General features: G+C 38.6%; 1 protein-coding gene across 1 annotated transcript; it reads left to right on the plus strand.

The window, feature by feature from the left end:
• Positions 1–744: 744 nt before the first annotated feature.
• Positions 745–13,633, plus strand: LOC139959596 (uncharacterized). The gene is made up of 2 exons (XM_071957366.1): positions 745–1,515; positions 9,086–13,633. Exon 2 carries the CDS (start codon positions 9,105–9,107, stop codon positions 11,316–11,318), a length of 2,214 nt encoding a protein of 737 aa, XP_071813467.1. The 5' UTR covers positions 745–1,515; positions 9,086–9,104; the 3' UTR covers positions 11,319–13,633.
• Positions 13,634–13,665: the final 32 nt, after the last annotated feature.

Below are 13,665 nucleotides of genomic sequence, written 5' to 3' on the forward strand. Positions count from 1 at the left end.
AGTGTAGGTGTTTCTTTTACCATCTTCTATCATCTTAATGTTATGACATAAATTTACAGATTCCATAAAAATTCAACGATAAATTAGGAGAATTAATCGCCCAAGTTTAATGGCTTCAGTAGCGACGGAAGAGCCGTGTTGTTAAAAGTAGATTTGCTGACAAATGTTGCAACATTCCCAACCATGTTAAATTAGGTATGATCGACCCGTAAAGTAATAGTCAACGTTTGAATTTGCAAGAGCGACGACCATCATCGACATGTTTCGTATAGTTGGGAAAATTTACCGATGATGCATGAATGGGTACATTCCAACCATGTCAATGAGTTTGACGTGCAATCTGGGAGTTGGGAGGGTAGCGGGGAGAGGTTGCTGGTTGGGAGATAATATTTTCTTTCTTTTTAGGATAAAGTGACAGAGGGTGGTGAGATGATCATGTAGAGAGATACGAGCAAGATAAATCCCATTGGAAATATGACGATATCTGTTCCTATCAACAACAGCATCCCGATGACCTTCATACGGTGTGTACGTCAGCTTTTAACTATACACTTTCATATGTGTATTTATTATCAAGGCCATTAAACAAGTTCAACGAGGTAAATGAATCTGGAGGATTCATGTCAATTGGGTGCGCGAGTACCATGTATGGAGGGTCATGTGATGTGTTCCAGGGTGGTACTATATTGATATTTCTCTGTAGCAGTTCGAGAACAGTGTTAGTGACTTCGTGAAAGATTGGTCGGTTCGGACATGGGAACTAACGGCATAAGAAGGTACTGGTACTTCAGGCCTACGAAGTAGTGCTAATATGCTAACGTTCAACCTTATTCTCTTGAATGAAGGCATGCCTTCTACATAATAGATCTTACTTATTAATACAGCTCTAGGGGCAAGCTTTGTCTCATATGGCCTAACGTTATTACAACACGCTATAAGTGAATGAAATGTGGGGAAATGTTTAGTTCAGTGCAACCACGGAATTCTCCATGGAACAGAGCCTAATGCTGCTCGACGGGAATATAGCTATCACGTTAGGCTACAGGCACGGTTATTGCTAGGTAACGGGTCTCGTCTGCTGCTCTAAGCACGCAAACACATTTACGTACTAGTTGGGTGAAATCATCATGCGTAATAGGGAGAGTAGTATATTAGTACCACCCTGGAACACATCACATGACCCTCCATACATGGTACGCGCGTACGCGCGTATTTACTGTGTGATAGTTTCTCCAGATTCATTTACCTCGTTGAACAAGTTACGGTAGGGTGTAAGGTAATTGTTTAATACACTAACACCCAAATCAGCAACAGAGGATTTCCATTATTATCGCCTGGTTTTGGACGGACACCGGTACTTTGCGTCTCGTCCGTTGTATTGTCATTTAGTTTCTTTGAAAAACAACAAAAGCAACAACAGCAACTAGATAAAGTATGAATCAAGTACTTTTGATATTTCAACGTGAAATACAAAGACGCCTTAATACTCCATTGTCTGAATGCTAAAAGCACAAGGTTAGTAACTATATCTGTTCTGCGTTAGGTTTCTGTGTTCAATGTGTGCATGAAGGTACACAGTGTATCACAGCTTTCGGCCATTTTAACCAGAAAGTATTGAATGGTGATAGGGTTGGTTATGAAACTGGAGTAATTACGGTGAAGTTAAACAGCGAGTTATTAATCGAGTACATTAATAATGATAGGAATTTAACAACTTAATGGAATAGTTTAGAAGTACATGGGCAACACTATTTCCATAATAATAAACACCATATTACAATATGGAATTAGACTACAAAATTAATTGTGTGTATCGCTTCTAATGCATTGGACCTTCAACAGACTTGAAACTGCGTTCATTTGAAAAAGAAGGCCGGGCTTTTATATAACTATAATAATAAGAGGTAAGAATAAAGATATATGCCTTCGGGGTATCTGGTTAATAAAAAGCACAGGAAATTAGGCTTAGATGGAGACAAATTTTTAGCCGAAATTAGGCCTATGCTAAGGTTTGATTACTGTATTTGTAGAGTAGTCTCCATTATACTCCATACAGTAGGGGGGGGGGGTGGGGGCACTTGCCCACTCCCCATGGAAACACAAAAATTAAAAAAAGTTAAGCATTTGACATTTCAATAATTTTCCTCCACCAACGGTTCTCTGGTTATGTTCATTGCATACGGACCCATAGTCAGGCGCGTATCCAGGGGGGCGTTGGGGGCGCGCCCCCCCCCCCGGGTAAGGAAAAGAGGAGAGAAAAAAGAGAAGAAAAAAGGGAAAAAGAGGGAGAAAAAAGAAAAGGAGGAGAGGAAGGAAGGGAAAAGAAAAAGAAGAAAGAGAGAAAATGAGAAAAGGAGGAAGTAGAAGAAAAACGCCAAGACCTCGGGAAGAGAAAGAGGAACAGTCATAATTACAGCGCTGATCCCTATTATATACACAGGGTAGCCAGTGACAGATCGAAGATTACAGAAGGGACGTGCGCCTCACCCTACCCCTTACACCGACAACTTGGACACAAGGACCATTTGGGTATAGGGCCATCAGAGATTTGGGGTCAATGGTCACCTGTGGGCCATTTTGTGGAAATACGCAAAATGCTTCTTCTCCTACAGATTCCATGGTACAATGTTGAGGGTTTGTCACGATAGTACTATGGAAGTTTTACCTTCAGGGTGTTCATGAATTTGAGATCAAAGATCAACTAGGGGTCTTTTGTGGCCCGGGCCGCGGCCCTATATTTTCAAATTGCTCCTGTTCGTATAGTGTATGGCCAGTTATAATGAAACTTGGTCACAACGTTCCTCGGGATGAGGGTTATGAGGGGTGTTCGGAAAATTGAGTTCAAATGTCATTTAGGGGGTCATCAGGGGTCATTCTTTGTAATATTTTCAAATATCTCAATCTCCTCAAGATTTTGATGGATCATATTCAAAGTTGAACTGATGATTGTTGGATTGTGTATGAATAAGATGATGCCTAATAATTTTTGATCAAAAGTTAATTACAATTAATCCCCATTGTTTAAAAAAATCCTTCACCTTTTGCCAAAGCTCCTTTAATTGTCTCCCAGTCTCTGCAGTGTTTGTTTACATTTGTGGTTAAGCTCTGCAGTGGCTGTTAGTGGAATTAAAGCAGGGCTGGGAGTTGTTATTAACTGTAGAACTGTAAGCATGAGAGCCCTATAGCCAATCAGCACTTGCCGATTCTTAGAAGTCTTTGAGCCTGAGGAATGTAGGCAGCCAGCCAAAATTTTGGCAAGGAGTGCTTCAGTATGGAACGCGAAAAGGGCAACCATATTTCCTTGTCTAAACTAAGTTTGTTGCAGTCTAAACTAAAGTTGTTGCTGCTGTTTTACCACGTTGTCGCTCTAACTCACGTTGTTATTTTAACTTCCGTTGTCTAAACATACGTCGTTGTCTAAACTTACGTTGTTGCTATCGGCGTTTTTCAAATTTGCTCAACCGCGTAATGTAAACCAGAATGCAAAATGCGTTGAGGTTTCGATGACTTCAGTACACTAGAAAGGTGTTAGTATAAGCAGAACTAGCTGTTACTATAGAAATGGCCAGAACCACCATTTTGATACATTAACACTACGGCATGATAAACACAGGTCAGTCTACTGTACGTGGCTATACACACCTGCACCAAAAACAAAAGGGGTCTTGGAGGTCCAAGTCTATTTGGAGTCACCAAACGCAAACTTGTGGAAACCTTGTTTTATAAGCTACCGTATCTCCCACAGCCAGCCTATCAGATAACATGTGCGTTAGTACAACTCATACGAGTAGGAGGCTGCACGGTAAACAACTTTTAATATGTTATAATGTTATACTTATAGGCTATGCATATACGCTGTGAATGTCGGAAATCATACAATTCGAGTGTCTAGACAAAGTACCAGCATAAAAATACTGCACTTTTAAACTGATATCATGGAGCCCCTTCAACAATGTGTAGAGATAATCTGGGAATGTCGGTAATCAAGTAAAACGAGTGTCGAGACAAAATGCCAACATAAAATACTGTACTTAAAATTGAATTATTGAACCATTACATGATGTCTGGATATGTTGTGAATGTCGGCAATCAAGTAAAACGAATGACAGTAATATTACTAAAGACAAATGTTTTCGTCCCGATCGAACACCAATTGCGTTTATTATATGACCTATACTTTTACTTGTGTTTATAGTTGAGAAGATGCGATCTTATCACTGCCTGTACTTTGTGAATGCTCTACACAATATATATATATATATTGCGGATGCCATCCAGTGCCATAGCTTCGCTGTTTTACAAGGGCGACCGTCCGACCTTCATTTCGCCTGCCCTGCCACTCTTTCCTCCTCGCCAACTCCATATATAGTACCTCGATGCTTTGACCTGCAGCGATTTCACCAGCAACCCAACTCTTCAAATATCCCCGCAAATGTAGTGTGCATATCTCGCTAAATTCCACGCAATTTGTATTAGGCCTGTTCAAACTTCGGAGTTTCAACTGCACATGCGAATATCCTGAAAATTTGTGGAGAAAAGATCATATCACCTTACCTACAACACATAGCCTTAGTCAAAACTCGAGTGTATCTTGGATGATACGTTTCTTGCATAACATGTTAGCGGTTTTTTTGGCCTAAAATTCTTAACAATGCTGAGCGAGGTTTGTGTATATTCCATTTACAACACAATCCCTTTCGCAAATCGAAACTCCGAACTGGATTGGTGTTACAAATGAACTTGCTTGGCGGGTTTAGTAAACTAGTTCTGTGAGTCATATTGCCTACGTACATCAGTACTGTGCCCCTCTTGTTACTCACGAAGGGCAGACTACATCCAACCATAGAGCAACTGATCCAACATTTACCCTGGATTCTTTTCAGTATTTGGAAACAACCAACTCCACGAAAATTATAGTATTTAAATAACATTTTTACGCAATGTCGAAACTTCAATGACTACTTTTGACGATGTATGACTGCAGTAGTTTATGCACACGAATTAGTGTTGCACCAGAATCATGACTTGAAGCACGTGGTCAAAGGGACCGCAAAAATTTACGCAAGTTTGCAACGAAGAAATAACTGTGGTATAAATGCACATTTTACATTATCAACTCTCAAAAAGGAGAGAACATAACATACTGTGAGATTTAAAGTCCTTTTCAGTATCAGAGATGTTGCGGTAGCTTCCCGCAAAATTCATAGATTGTCTCAACTCATAACTTTCTGTGACAAAACAATTATTCAAATATGACATTAACAATATAAATGTAAATAACGTCCTCGGAGTTGTATCAACTATCATGTAAATATCGTTAACAACGTGATTTTGTTCGACAAATCAGGTTTGCTAAGGATATTTACATGGCTGTTGCTACAAATCCGGCATGACATTAACGATTACCCCCCCCCCCCCTCCCTTTCGCGTTACATAGTTAAACCATCATACTTTGCGTTCATTGAGCACTGAAGTTGCAAGCATGTTTGCAGACAATGGGTAGGGACTATTAACCAAACAAATCTCGGGAAATTTGAGAAAACATCATTGGCTGTATTTAGCATGAAAATCTCTGTAATAGATATGTTGTTAGCAACTTGCGGTTGATTGTTATAATTTTTTGGAAAAGAAAGGATTGATGTTCGTTCACAATGTGTTCACAACGGAACTTTAGATAGCAACGAAAGTGTAGATATCAACGTGAGTTTAGACATCAACCGTAAGTTTAGAAATCAACGTGAGTTTAGACATTAAGGCGCGTTTAGTCGTCAACGTGACTTAAGACACGTCAACGTAAGTTTAGACATCAAAGAACAACAGCAACATGGTAAAACAGCAGCAACAACTTTAGTTTAGACAGCAACAAACCTAGTTTAGGCAACGAAACAAACTTAGTTTAGGCAACGAAACAAACTTAGTTTAGGCAACGAAATACGGTTGCCCTTTTCGCGTTTCATACTTCAGGTCTGCTCAGGTAGAGGGGAGAAAGTTTAATAGGGTAAGTCAGTGGTATTGTTTGAGAGAGTGGGTAAAACAGGATTTAAAGGGGGGAAATAGGAATTATAGCCAGTGGTGTGGCCAGTATTCTGCTAACGGAGGGGGGGGGGGGGGGTGTTTATCCCTCATGGGCCCAAAATTGGTGGAATCTGAAAAATGGCCTGAAATTTGGTGGGACATAAAGTTTTGTGGGGCCTACGTTTTTAAGCTCGAAAAGGTATGAGCTTCTGCACCATTGGTGCTCTAGTTGACGTTTCCATTTTCCTCTCTCACTAATGTATCTATATATTTATACTATATGTGGTCTAGCATAACGCGTTTGTATGTGTATGGACGCCTTAAACAATTGTTCAATTGTGCAATGGAACCAACTGTGGCTGGTCTTGAACTCGACCGAGTCGTCGGGGAACATGACGCATTTCGGGAAGGGGCGACCGCCCCCCCCCCCCGGAGCAAATTTTCTCTATGATATCGCTAGTAATTTAAAAATAGAAAATGCTTAGATGCAACTTACAAGGCCTGGGAAGTGTCATTTCCAGCGATCTGGCAGGCATTTTCGGCCAAAATTTTCTTTTACGCTTCGCGCCAACTCATGGTGGCGCTTCGCTTAGATAGTTTGCCTACGGGCTTCGCCCTTCCCTTGGCAAATTACTCGCTACACGCCTGTTCGAATTTGTAAAGCAAAGAGCAGACATCACATAATATCAGTGAGCATGAAAATGCATGTTCAAAAATGAACAGCCTCAAAACCTTCTATGTGTGTAGTCAAAGGCATAGGAGCCCAATTGGATTTGGGGGCTGTAACGACTTGCCTGAAAAATATAACCAAAATTTTTCGCGCGCGATCCGCGCGCGTTCAACATGTTAATGTCAATATCATATAAGCAAGCATAGGTCATTACATCGCATGCCGTCGTGTACCGTACGGTCCGTCAAAGTTGCGCAGTATTCCGCAGGATGCTAATGTAAACAACGAAATGTCTTATGTAGATGGAGAAAAAGCATACAGGTCCAATTATGTCAAAACTCTCTTTTACAGTAGTAATGGCGAATTAGTCTGCCAAGCTTAGAACTTTATTTTAATTACCAAGGAGATCATTTTTAAACTATTCATTTATTCTCAGCATATTGCCCGAATTTTCAGGGGAAAAAGTTTGGCTGGGGGGGGGGGGGCTGCAGCCCCCGCCTCCTACGCCTATGTGTGTAGTGTTCGGTTTCGAAATATCTGATATCGGAAATATCTGCTATTTTTCATTTCCTTCAACGAAGTTTTATAATTGCCGTTATAAGAGGTTGTAATATTTGTACACCAATAAATTAACTGTGTCGGAATTTTCGAAAACTTCCTGACCAATATTCTTCATCATACTTCCCTCTACTCGTAGCAATTTGACCTGTCTGTTAGGGGTTGAAGGAGGTTTTTCTATGTTGCTTGTCCATAGATTGAATTTTGTGCAACATTATGTATATGTTTTGAAGTGATTTTCTTCACGAGAAATGTGAAATTTCAAATTCTGAACAAATAATGGGCTTTAAACTTTGAAAAGTGGGGCTTTCGGATATTGTGGGCCGTGACGTAGAATCACCTACAAAAGCAATGATCCACAGGACATGCAATGAGGTCGAACATGATGAGTGATTGGTGACAATCTTCAAAAAGGTTATGGATGAAAAAAAATATTGGGAAATATTGGTTCTCATGCAAAAGTGTACATCTGGTTGGTCATTTTCAAGCCCGAGAAGTGCCATTTCCGGTGATCTAGGGGTATCAAAACCAGAAATTTTCTTGTACGCCCCATGCCAACCGATGGTGGCGCTCCGCTTAGACAGTAATTCGCGCCCCCGGGTTAAAAATCCTGGATACGCCCCTGGTAATGCATTACTGAAATTATTGAAAGTCAAAATCCTAAGACATGAGATCTCAAAATAACCGATGTGTAAATGAAACTTGAACGGGGAGTGTCTTTTTCGACGATCTCGGGGTATTTTTTTTTTGGCCAAAAATCGTCGTACGCTCCACGCCAACTGATTTTGGCGCTCCGCTTACATACTATCAAGTATTGTGTTACACCTTTATGACGTACTGATCCCTCCCCCTTATAAACATTTCTGCGGACGCCCTTGCTTGGACCTCCTGATAGGGCCCCTGTGGGCCAGGAGTCTACAGGCTCATCGTTACGCCACTGGCGAAGCATTGCACAATAAACAGATCATTGGAAATATCTGGTATTTTTTCATTTCCTTCAAATAAGTTTTATAGTAGCCGTTATAAGATGTTTCAATATTTTTGTACACCAATAAATTAACTGTGTTGGAATTTTCGAAAATTCCCTGACCACCATTCTTCATCATACGTCCCTCTACTCGTGCACTTTTGACCGGTGTGTTAGGGGTTGAAAGGGGTTTTCTGTATTGTCCATATATGAAGTTTTGTGCAACATTATGGGTATGTTTTGAATTGAATTTATTCACGAGAATTGTGAAATTTCAAATTCTGAACAAGTAATGGGCTTAAAACCTAGAAAAGTGGGGCTTACGGGTATTGTGGACCGCGACGTAGCATCACCTACAAAAAGCAATGATCCACAGGAGATGCGATGAGGTCGAACATGATGTGTGACTGGTGACAGTCTTCAAAAGGTTATGGATGAAAGTATTGGGAAATTCTTGATTCTCAGGCAAAAGTGTACATCTGGTTGGTCATTTCAAGCCCGAGAAGTGCCATTTTTGGTGATCTGGGGGGTATCAAAACCAGAAATTTTCCTGTACGATGGTGGCGCTCCGCTAGGATAGTAATTCACGCACCCGGGTTAGAAAATCCTGTACACGCCCCTTGTTAGTGATCGAGTTGCACCAATATTTCAACTTCTGTGTTTTAAAGGGAAAGAAATACCGTCATACCGTAGGTTAATGAACAGTTTTTGAATTCAGCTCATTGAAGGTCACCCTACATAATTTTCTTACTTATAAACACTTATCTTAATAACTTTCAGTTCATTACAGGTCTTTCCACTTCATTTTCTTACTTTCAATTTGTTACTCCAGTTATGATAATAATACACACTGATCTTTATAACTTTCATTACAGCTTAAATTTCGAGATAAAAATGGCCTGCCCATCGCCCTGGAAAGACATCGCAGATACATTTTTCGAATGTTCAATTTGTTTGGATCTGTTTAAAGAACCGAAACTATTACCCTGTCTACATAGATTTTGTAAACAATGTCTGGAACCTATACTAGAAGGACAGGTTGGAACGTTTGAATGTCCTCTTTGTAAAGATATCTGTAAAATACCAAACAATAGGATAGATGGATTCAAGACTGACTTCCATATGAAAAGTATGCTGCAGTTTATTCAGCTTCAGAAAACAATTGAAAATGAAGAAGAGAGGGAATGTGTTGGCTGTGAAGAGAAGTTAAAGGTTACAGCATACTGTTTTAAGTGCAAAGATTTTCTTTGTGAAAAGTGCTATCGATTTCACTTGACCAACAAGATGGTTGCTGATCATCGGGAAAATGTATTAGCTCTGAAAGATGTTGAGGGAAAGAGCCTTACACTAGAAAAACTTGCATCATTAAAGGAAGCTCCTAGGTGCCATACTCACCCAGAACACATGGCTCAGTTGTGTTGTTGTACTTGTGGAAACCTCCCCGTTTGTTTGACATGTACGTACGGAAAACACAAAGGTCATGACCTACAAGACGTTGCGAATGTTTCGAAAGAAGAAAGAGAGAAGTTGCAGAAGGAATTGAAAGAACTTGTAAAACGGAAAGAAAATGTAACCCGCTTAACTGATAAGATAAACAAAGTAAATGCAGAACTTACATCAATCGTTGCTGATACAAAAAGGAAATGGAAAACGCAGTACGAAGATCGGACCAGGAAGTTAAAGAATAAGAAAGAGAAAGAAAAGAAAGAATTCAACAGATTCAAAGCAGTTCTTGAAGAAAGGAGTAAAAAAAAATTGAAAGAATTAGAATCAGAAATGGAAGAGAAAATTAGAAAAATAAGAGAAGATTACGACAGGATGATTAAAATTAATACTAGGGAATCAAAAGAAAAAGAGGAAACCAAACGAAATGAAATGGAAAACAGAGTATTAAAGATTGACGAAACAATGAACAAACTTGATGCAGTAATGAATGAGAGAAATAAAACAATAGAAGAACAACAGCAACGCAAGCTTAGAGAAACACAAAACTTATCAGATCTTTGTAACCAATGGGTCAATAAGTTTGAAAATATGTCTACTATAGCTTCGAGTGTCCTTGAATCACATAACCACTGGACTGACGCACAGTGTATTCCTGATATAAGAGCTGCGAGTGAACCTCTGGTTGAGGATATAATGAAAGATTTTACAGGAAAGGAATCTTTATCTGATATAACAATTGATGATTTACCAATGTTGTGTCTTGATAAAGTAGATATATCGGATAATGTAGAAACTGTTCTTGATGTTGATGTGACCAAAGCTGATGGGTTTCATTTAAATGGTATAACAAGTACTGGATCCGGTTACATCGTCGTCTCTGGGTGTTTATCGCGTGAACATTCATTTACCACTGTCATAAACAGACAAGGACGTCAGATTCGTCATGACAAGATAGATAAAGTCAAAGGGAGCTCTCTTTATCCCAATCGTCACTGTGCTGCTTTATCACGTGATAAGATAGCTTCGGTTTGTGAATCCAATCAGGTTGGTGTTTATAATATTCATGATGGGTCCTTTACTCAAAATGACATCACGTCCCTCCTTGATAATATCAAAACGATGAAGGCGAAGGTTGCGACTTGTATAACTACTGATCCTAAACGTGGCCACATCATTGTAGGTACATTTATTGGATCGCTGTTCATATTTGATGAAGAATTGAAGTTCATTCGAGCTCTGAAGCTGCCAGAGGTTATAAAATGCTCAAGAGATATCCTTTATCATGAAGGCGTTCTGCTGATATGCGATATAGACAGGAAATGTACATGTGCTGTTGCCATGGATACATCTAAAAAGGAGGCAGAGTTACTATACGAGCTTCCCAAACCAGGTTTTGGCGGAAATATTTGGTATCCTTGGAGTATATGTGCAGACAGGGCAGGTTTTGTATACATCTTGTGGCATAGTACTGGAAAACGTATCATCACACAGTACAGTCAAGATGGTCAGCAGTTGTTGACAACCAAACGGACAAAAGATACAGCAGAGTGTATGACAACTTTGATGACAGAGGAGGGAGAGAAGCTACTTGTAGCTACATATCATTCAAGAAAGATATTTTCTTATGGTCTGGTGAGTATATCTCAGTGTTCCTTACTTTAATATTACTAGTAGTATCATAAATGTTGTTGTCGGGATACTCTGATGTAACGACAAATAAAGGGTACATTCAACTGTGATAATACCATCCAGGATATCATCTTCCTGTATTGACTTTATATGTATGACCAAGTAGTATATAATATTTATAACTTTAAAGATAGTTTTTGCTTGGAATTAGCTCAAGTAATAGTATACAAATAAGTAGAAGTTATGTCCCAAACCCAATATACATGAAACTAAAGTGCAAAACTTGTTCACTATTTCCTCTACGGAATCGTAGAGGAAAAATTTAAGAATTCATGAAACTAAAGTGCAAAACTTGTTCACTATTTCCTTTACGGAATCGTAGAGGAAAAATTAAAGCATTCTAACGAGATCATGGTACTGTTGTTGCCAAGACATCGCAATGCCAACTTAAGTTGATTTACAAGAAAATAAACAACAAAGGACAGAAAAGGGAACATAACAGACAAAAAGGAAAGAAGAAAGAAAAGAAGGGATTTGTTTGCGGAAAAGTCTCTACAAAAGAATCGACATCTAAAATGTCTTGTTTGTTCATTCTTAAATGTGCTTCATTAGAATAGAGAACTGGATCAACGTTTGTAACTTTATAAATGTTCTTTCCAACATACACCAGAATAAAGTCATCCTGAAAAACATACATGAAAGAAACGAATATCCAGAGTATACACCACACTGAATCGAATATCAACGGCTGGTTACAACTGATGAGGACGGAATTATCAAACTTTGCTGAAAAACTAGAAATTTAAGATGAAACGGATCATGATGATTAAGATCGGTCTTAGTTTATATAATTTCCCTAGAATTACTTTAAAGGAAAAGAAAAGTGAGCCACCACCTTTGTTCATTAAGCAATGAGACCCTCAACCCCTTTAGCTTAACGGTTACTTTGATACATCATATAGTCGCAAAACCATAAGATACATTTGCTGTAGACATATGTTTTACCAAACCTCGCATAAACTTGGCTGCGAAAGAATATTCAACAGAGGGGGACCGAACTGTAATGTTTGCAGAGTTGTATAAATGACTTCAATGCAACTTGTAAAGTTAGATCTCGAAAATCAAGTACATTGAAACATATGTGTAGAACTGCTGACGTTCAGGAGAATAATTATGGGGCTGGGAACGTGTCTTTAAGATTATAATTTACAAGATGAACATGTGGGAGAAATCGAATGGCTTATAACTTCGCTTCACATCTTATGTCTATCTAATTGACAATTTTAAATCATTTTTCTCTAAAATTCGGAAGATCATTTCTACAGTGGATTAATAGAGACATAGGAAAGAAAATTTTTAGATGAAAAGTTTAAATTTTGAGATAAAAGTCAACTTTTTATTCCAAATGAATTTTGAAGTCAAACTCTTTGACTTTTTATCTCAATTTCTTTCCTACCCAATGTCCCTATTAAGCCACCGTACATTTCGGATAGGAAAATTTAGTATTTGTCCTGCATGAAGACCCACCTCAGCATTCTTTAGCCGTGGTCTGATTTCACTGCTTCTTATGATATTCGCTCGACTTTAGTATCTACTGCATGTTTAACATCTGAAAGAGTCGATTGAAGTATGATCTAAAAGTGGAAAGGAATGTCAAGTGATATGAAGGGTGACAAGCTCGCTCCGTATGATTAGAAAATACCAACAAAAGTATTGTTGCTCTGTTTTGTTCAATGAAAATAATTTCGAATGAAGAACAGTTATTTGCATCCTCCAATGCTAAATCTTGCTTTCGATTAGCTTGTGGGATTGCAAAACTAGCCGAATTTGTCATTTTTGATCTTTTAATATACGATTTAATTATATAAAAGACTTTTTTATTAATCTATTTTCCTATAAACGGATGCCATGGTTTCGGGTTATTATTAATCTTTATCCATTATGTTCCAGGCCCCACAATTAACCGCGGTCCCGGGCTGTAATATACTGATGTCAAACCCCCTCTCGTTAGGCCTGGCTAATATGTACTATACTTTAACATAATATTCACGATTATGAATGTTATAATGAAAAATATTATCAACAATGTTCTATGCAGAGTAATACATCTCTTGTGTTACACTAAATCAGCATAAATGGTTTCTCGTATATATCACTTTAATACCAGACTAGACGCTTTTAAGGTCGTTTTACTCGAACCAAACATGTCTTCTGAACATTTCTTTTAGGTATAATAGTATCTTATTATAATATATAAACCACCTATACGTAAGTTACAATCTTCATGTCACGTAGCAATTCATGTGTTATATAAACAAAGAAACAAAGCTGGTGTGATCGTAAAAATATTTTACGGTTTTATTTCATTTTATTTCTTGAC

The sequence above is a fragment of the Apostichopus japonicus genome, chromosome 1, assembly GCF_037975245.1.
Source record: "Apostichopus japonicus isolate 1M-3 chromosome 1, ASM3797524v1, whole genome shotgun sequence".
Lineage (NCBI taxonomy): Eukaryota > Metazoa > Echinodermata > Holothuroidea > Aspidochirotida > Stichopodidae > Apostichopus > Apostichopus japonicus.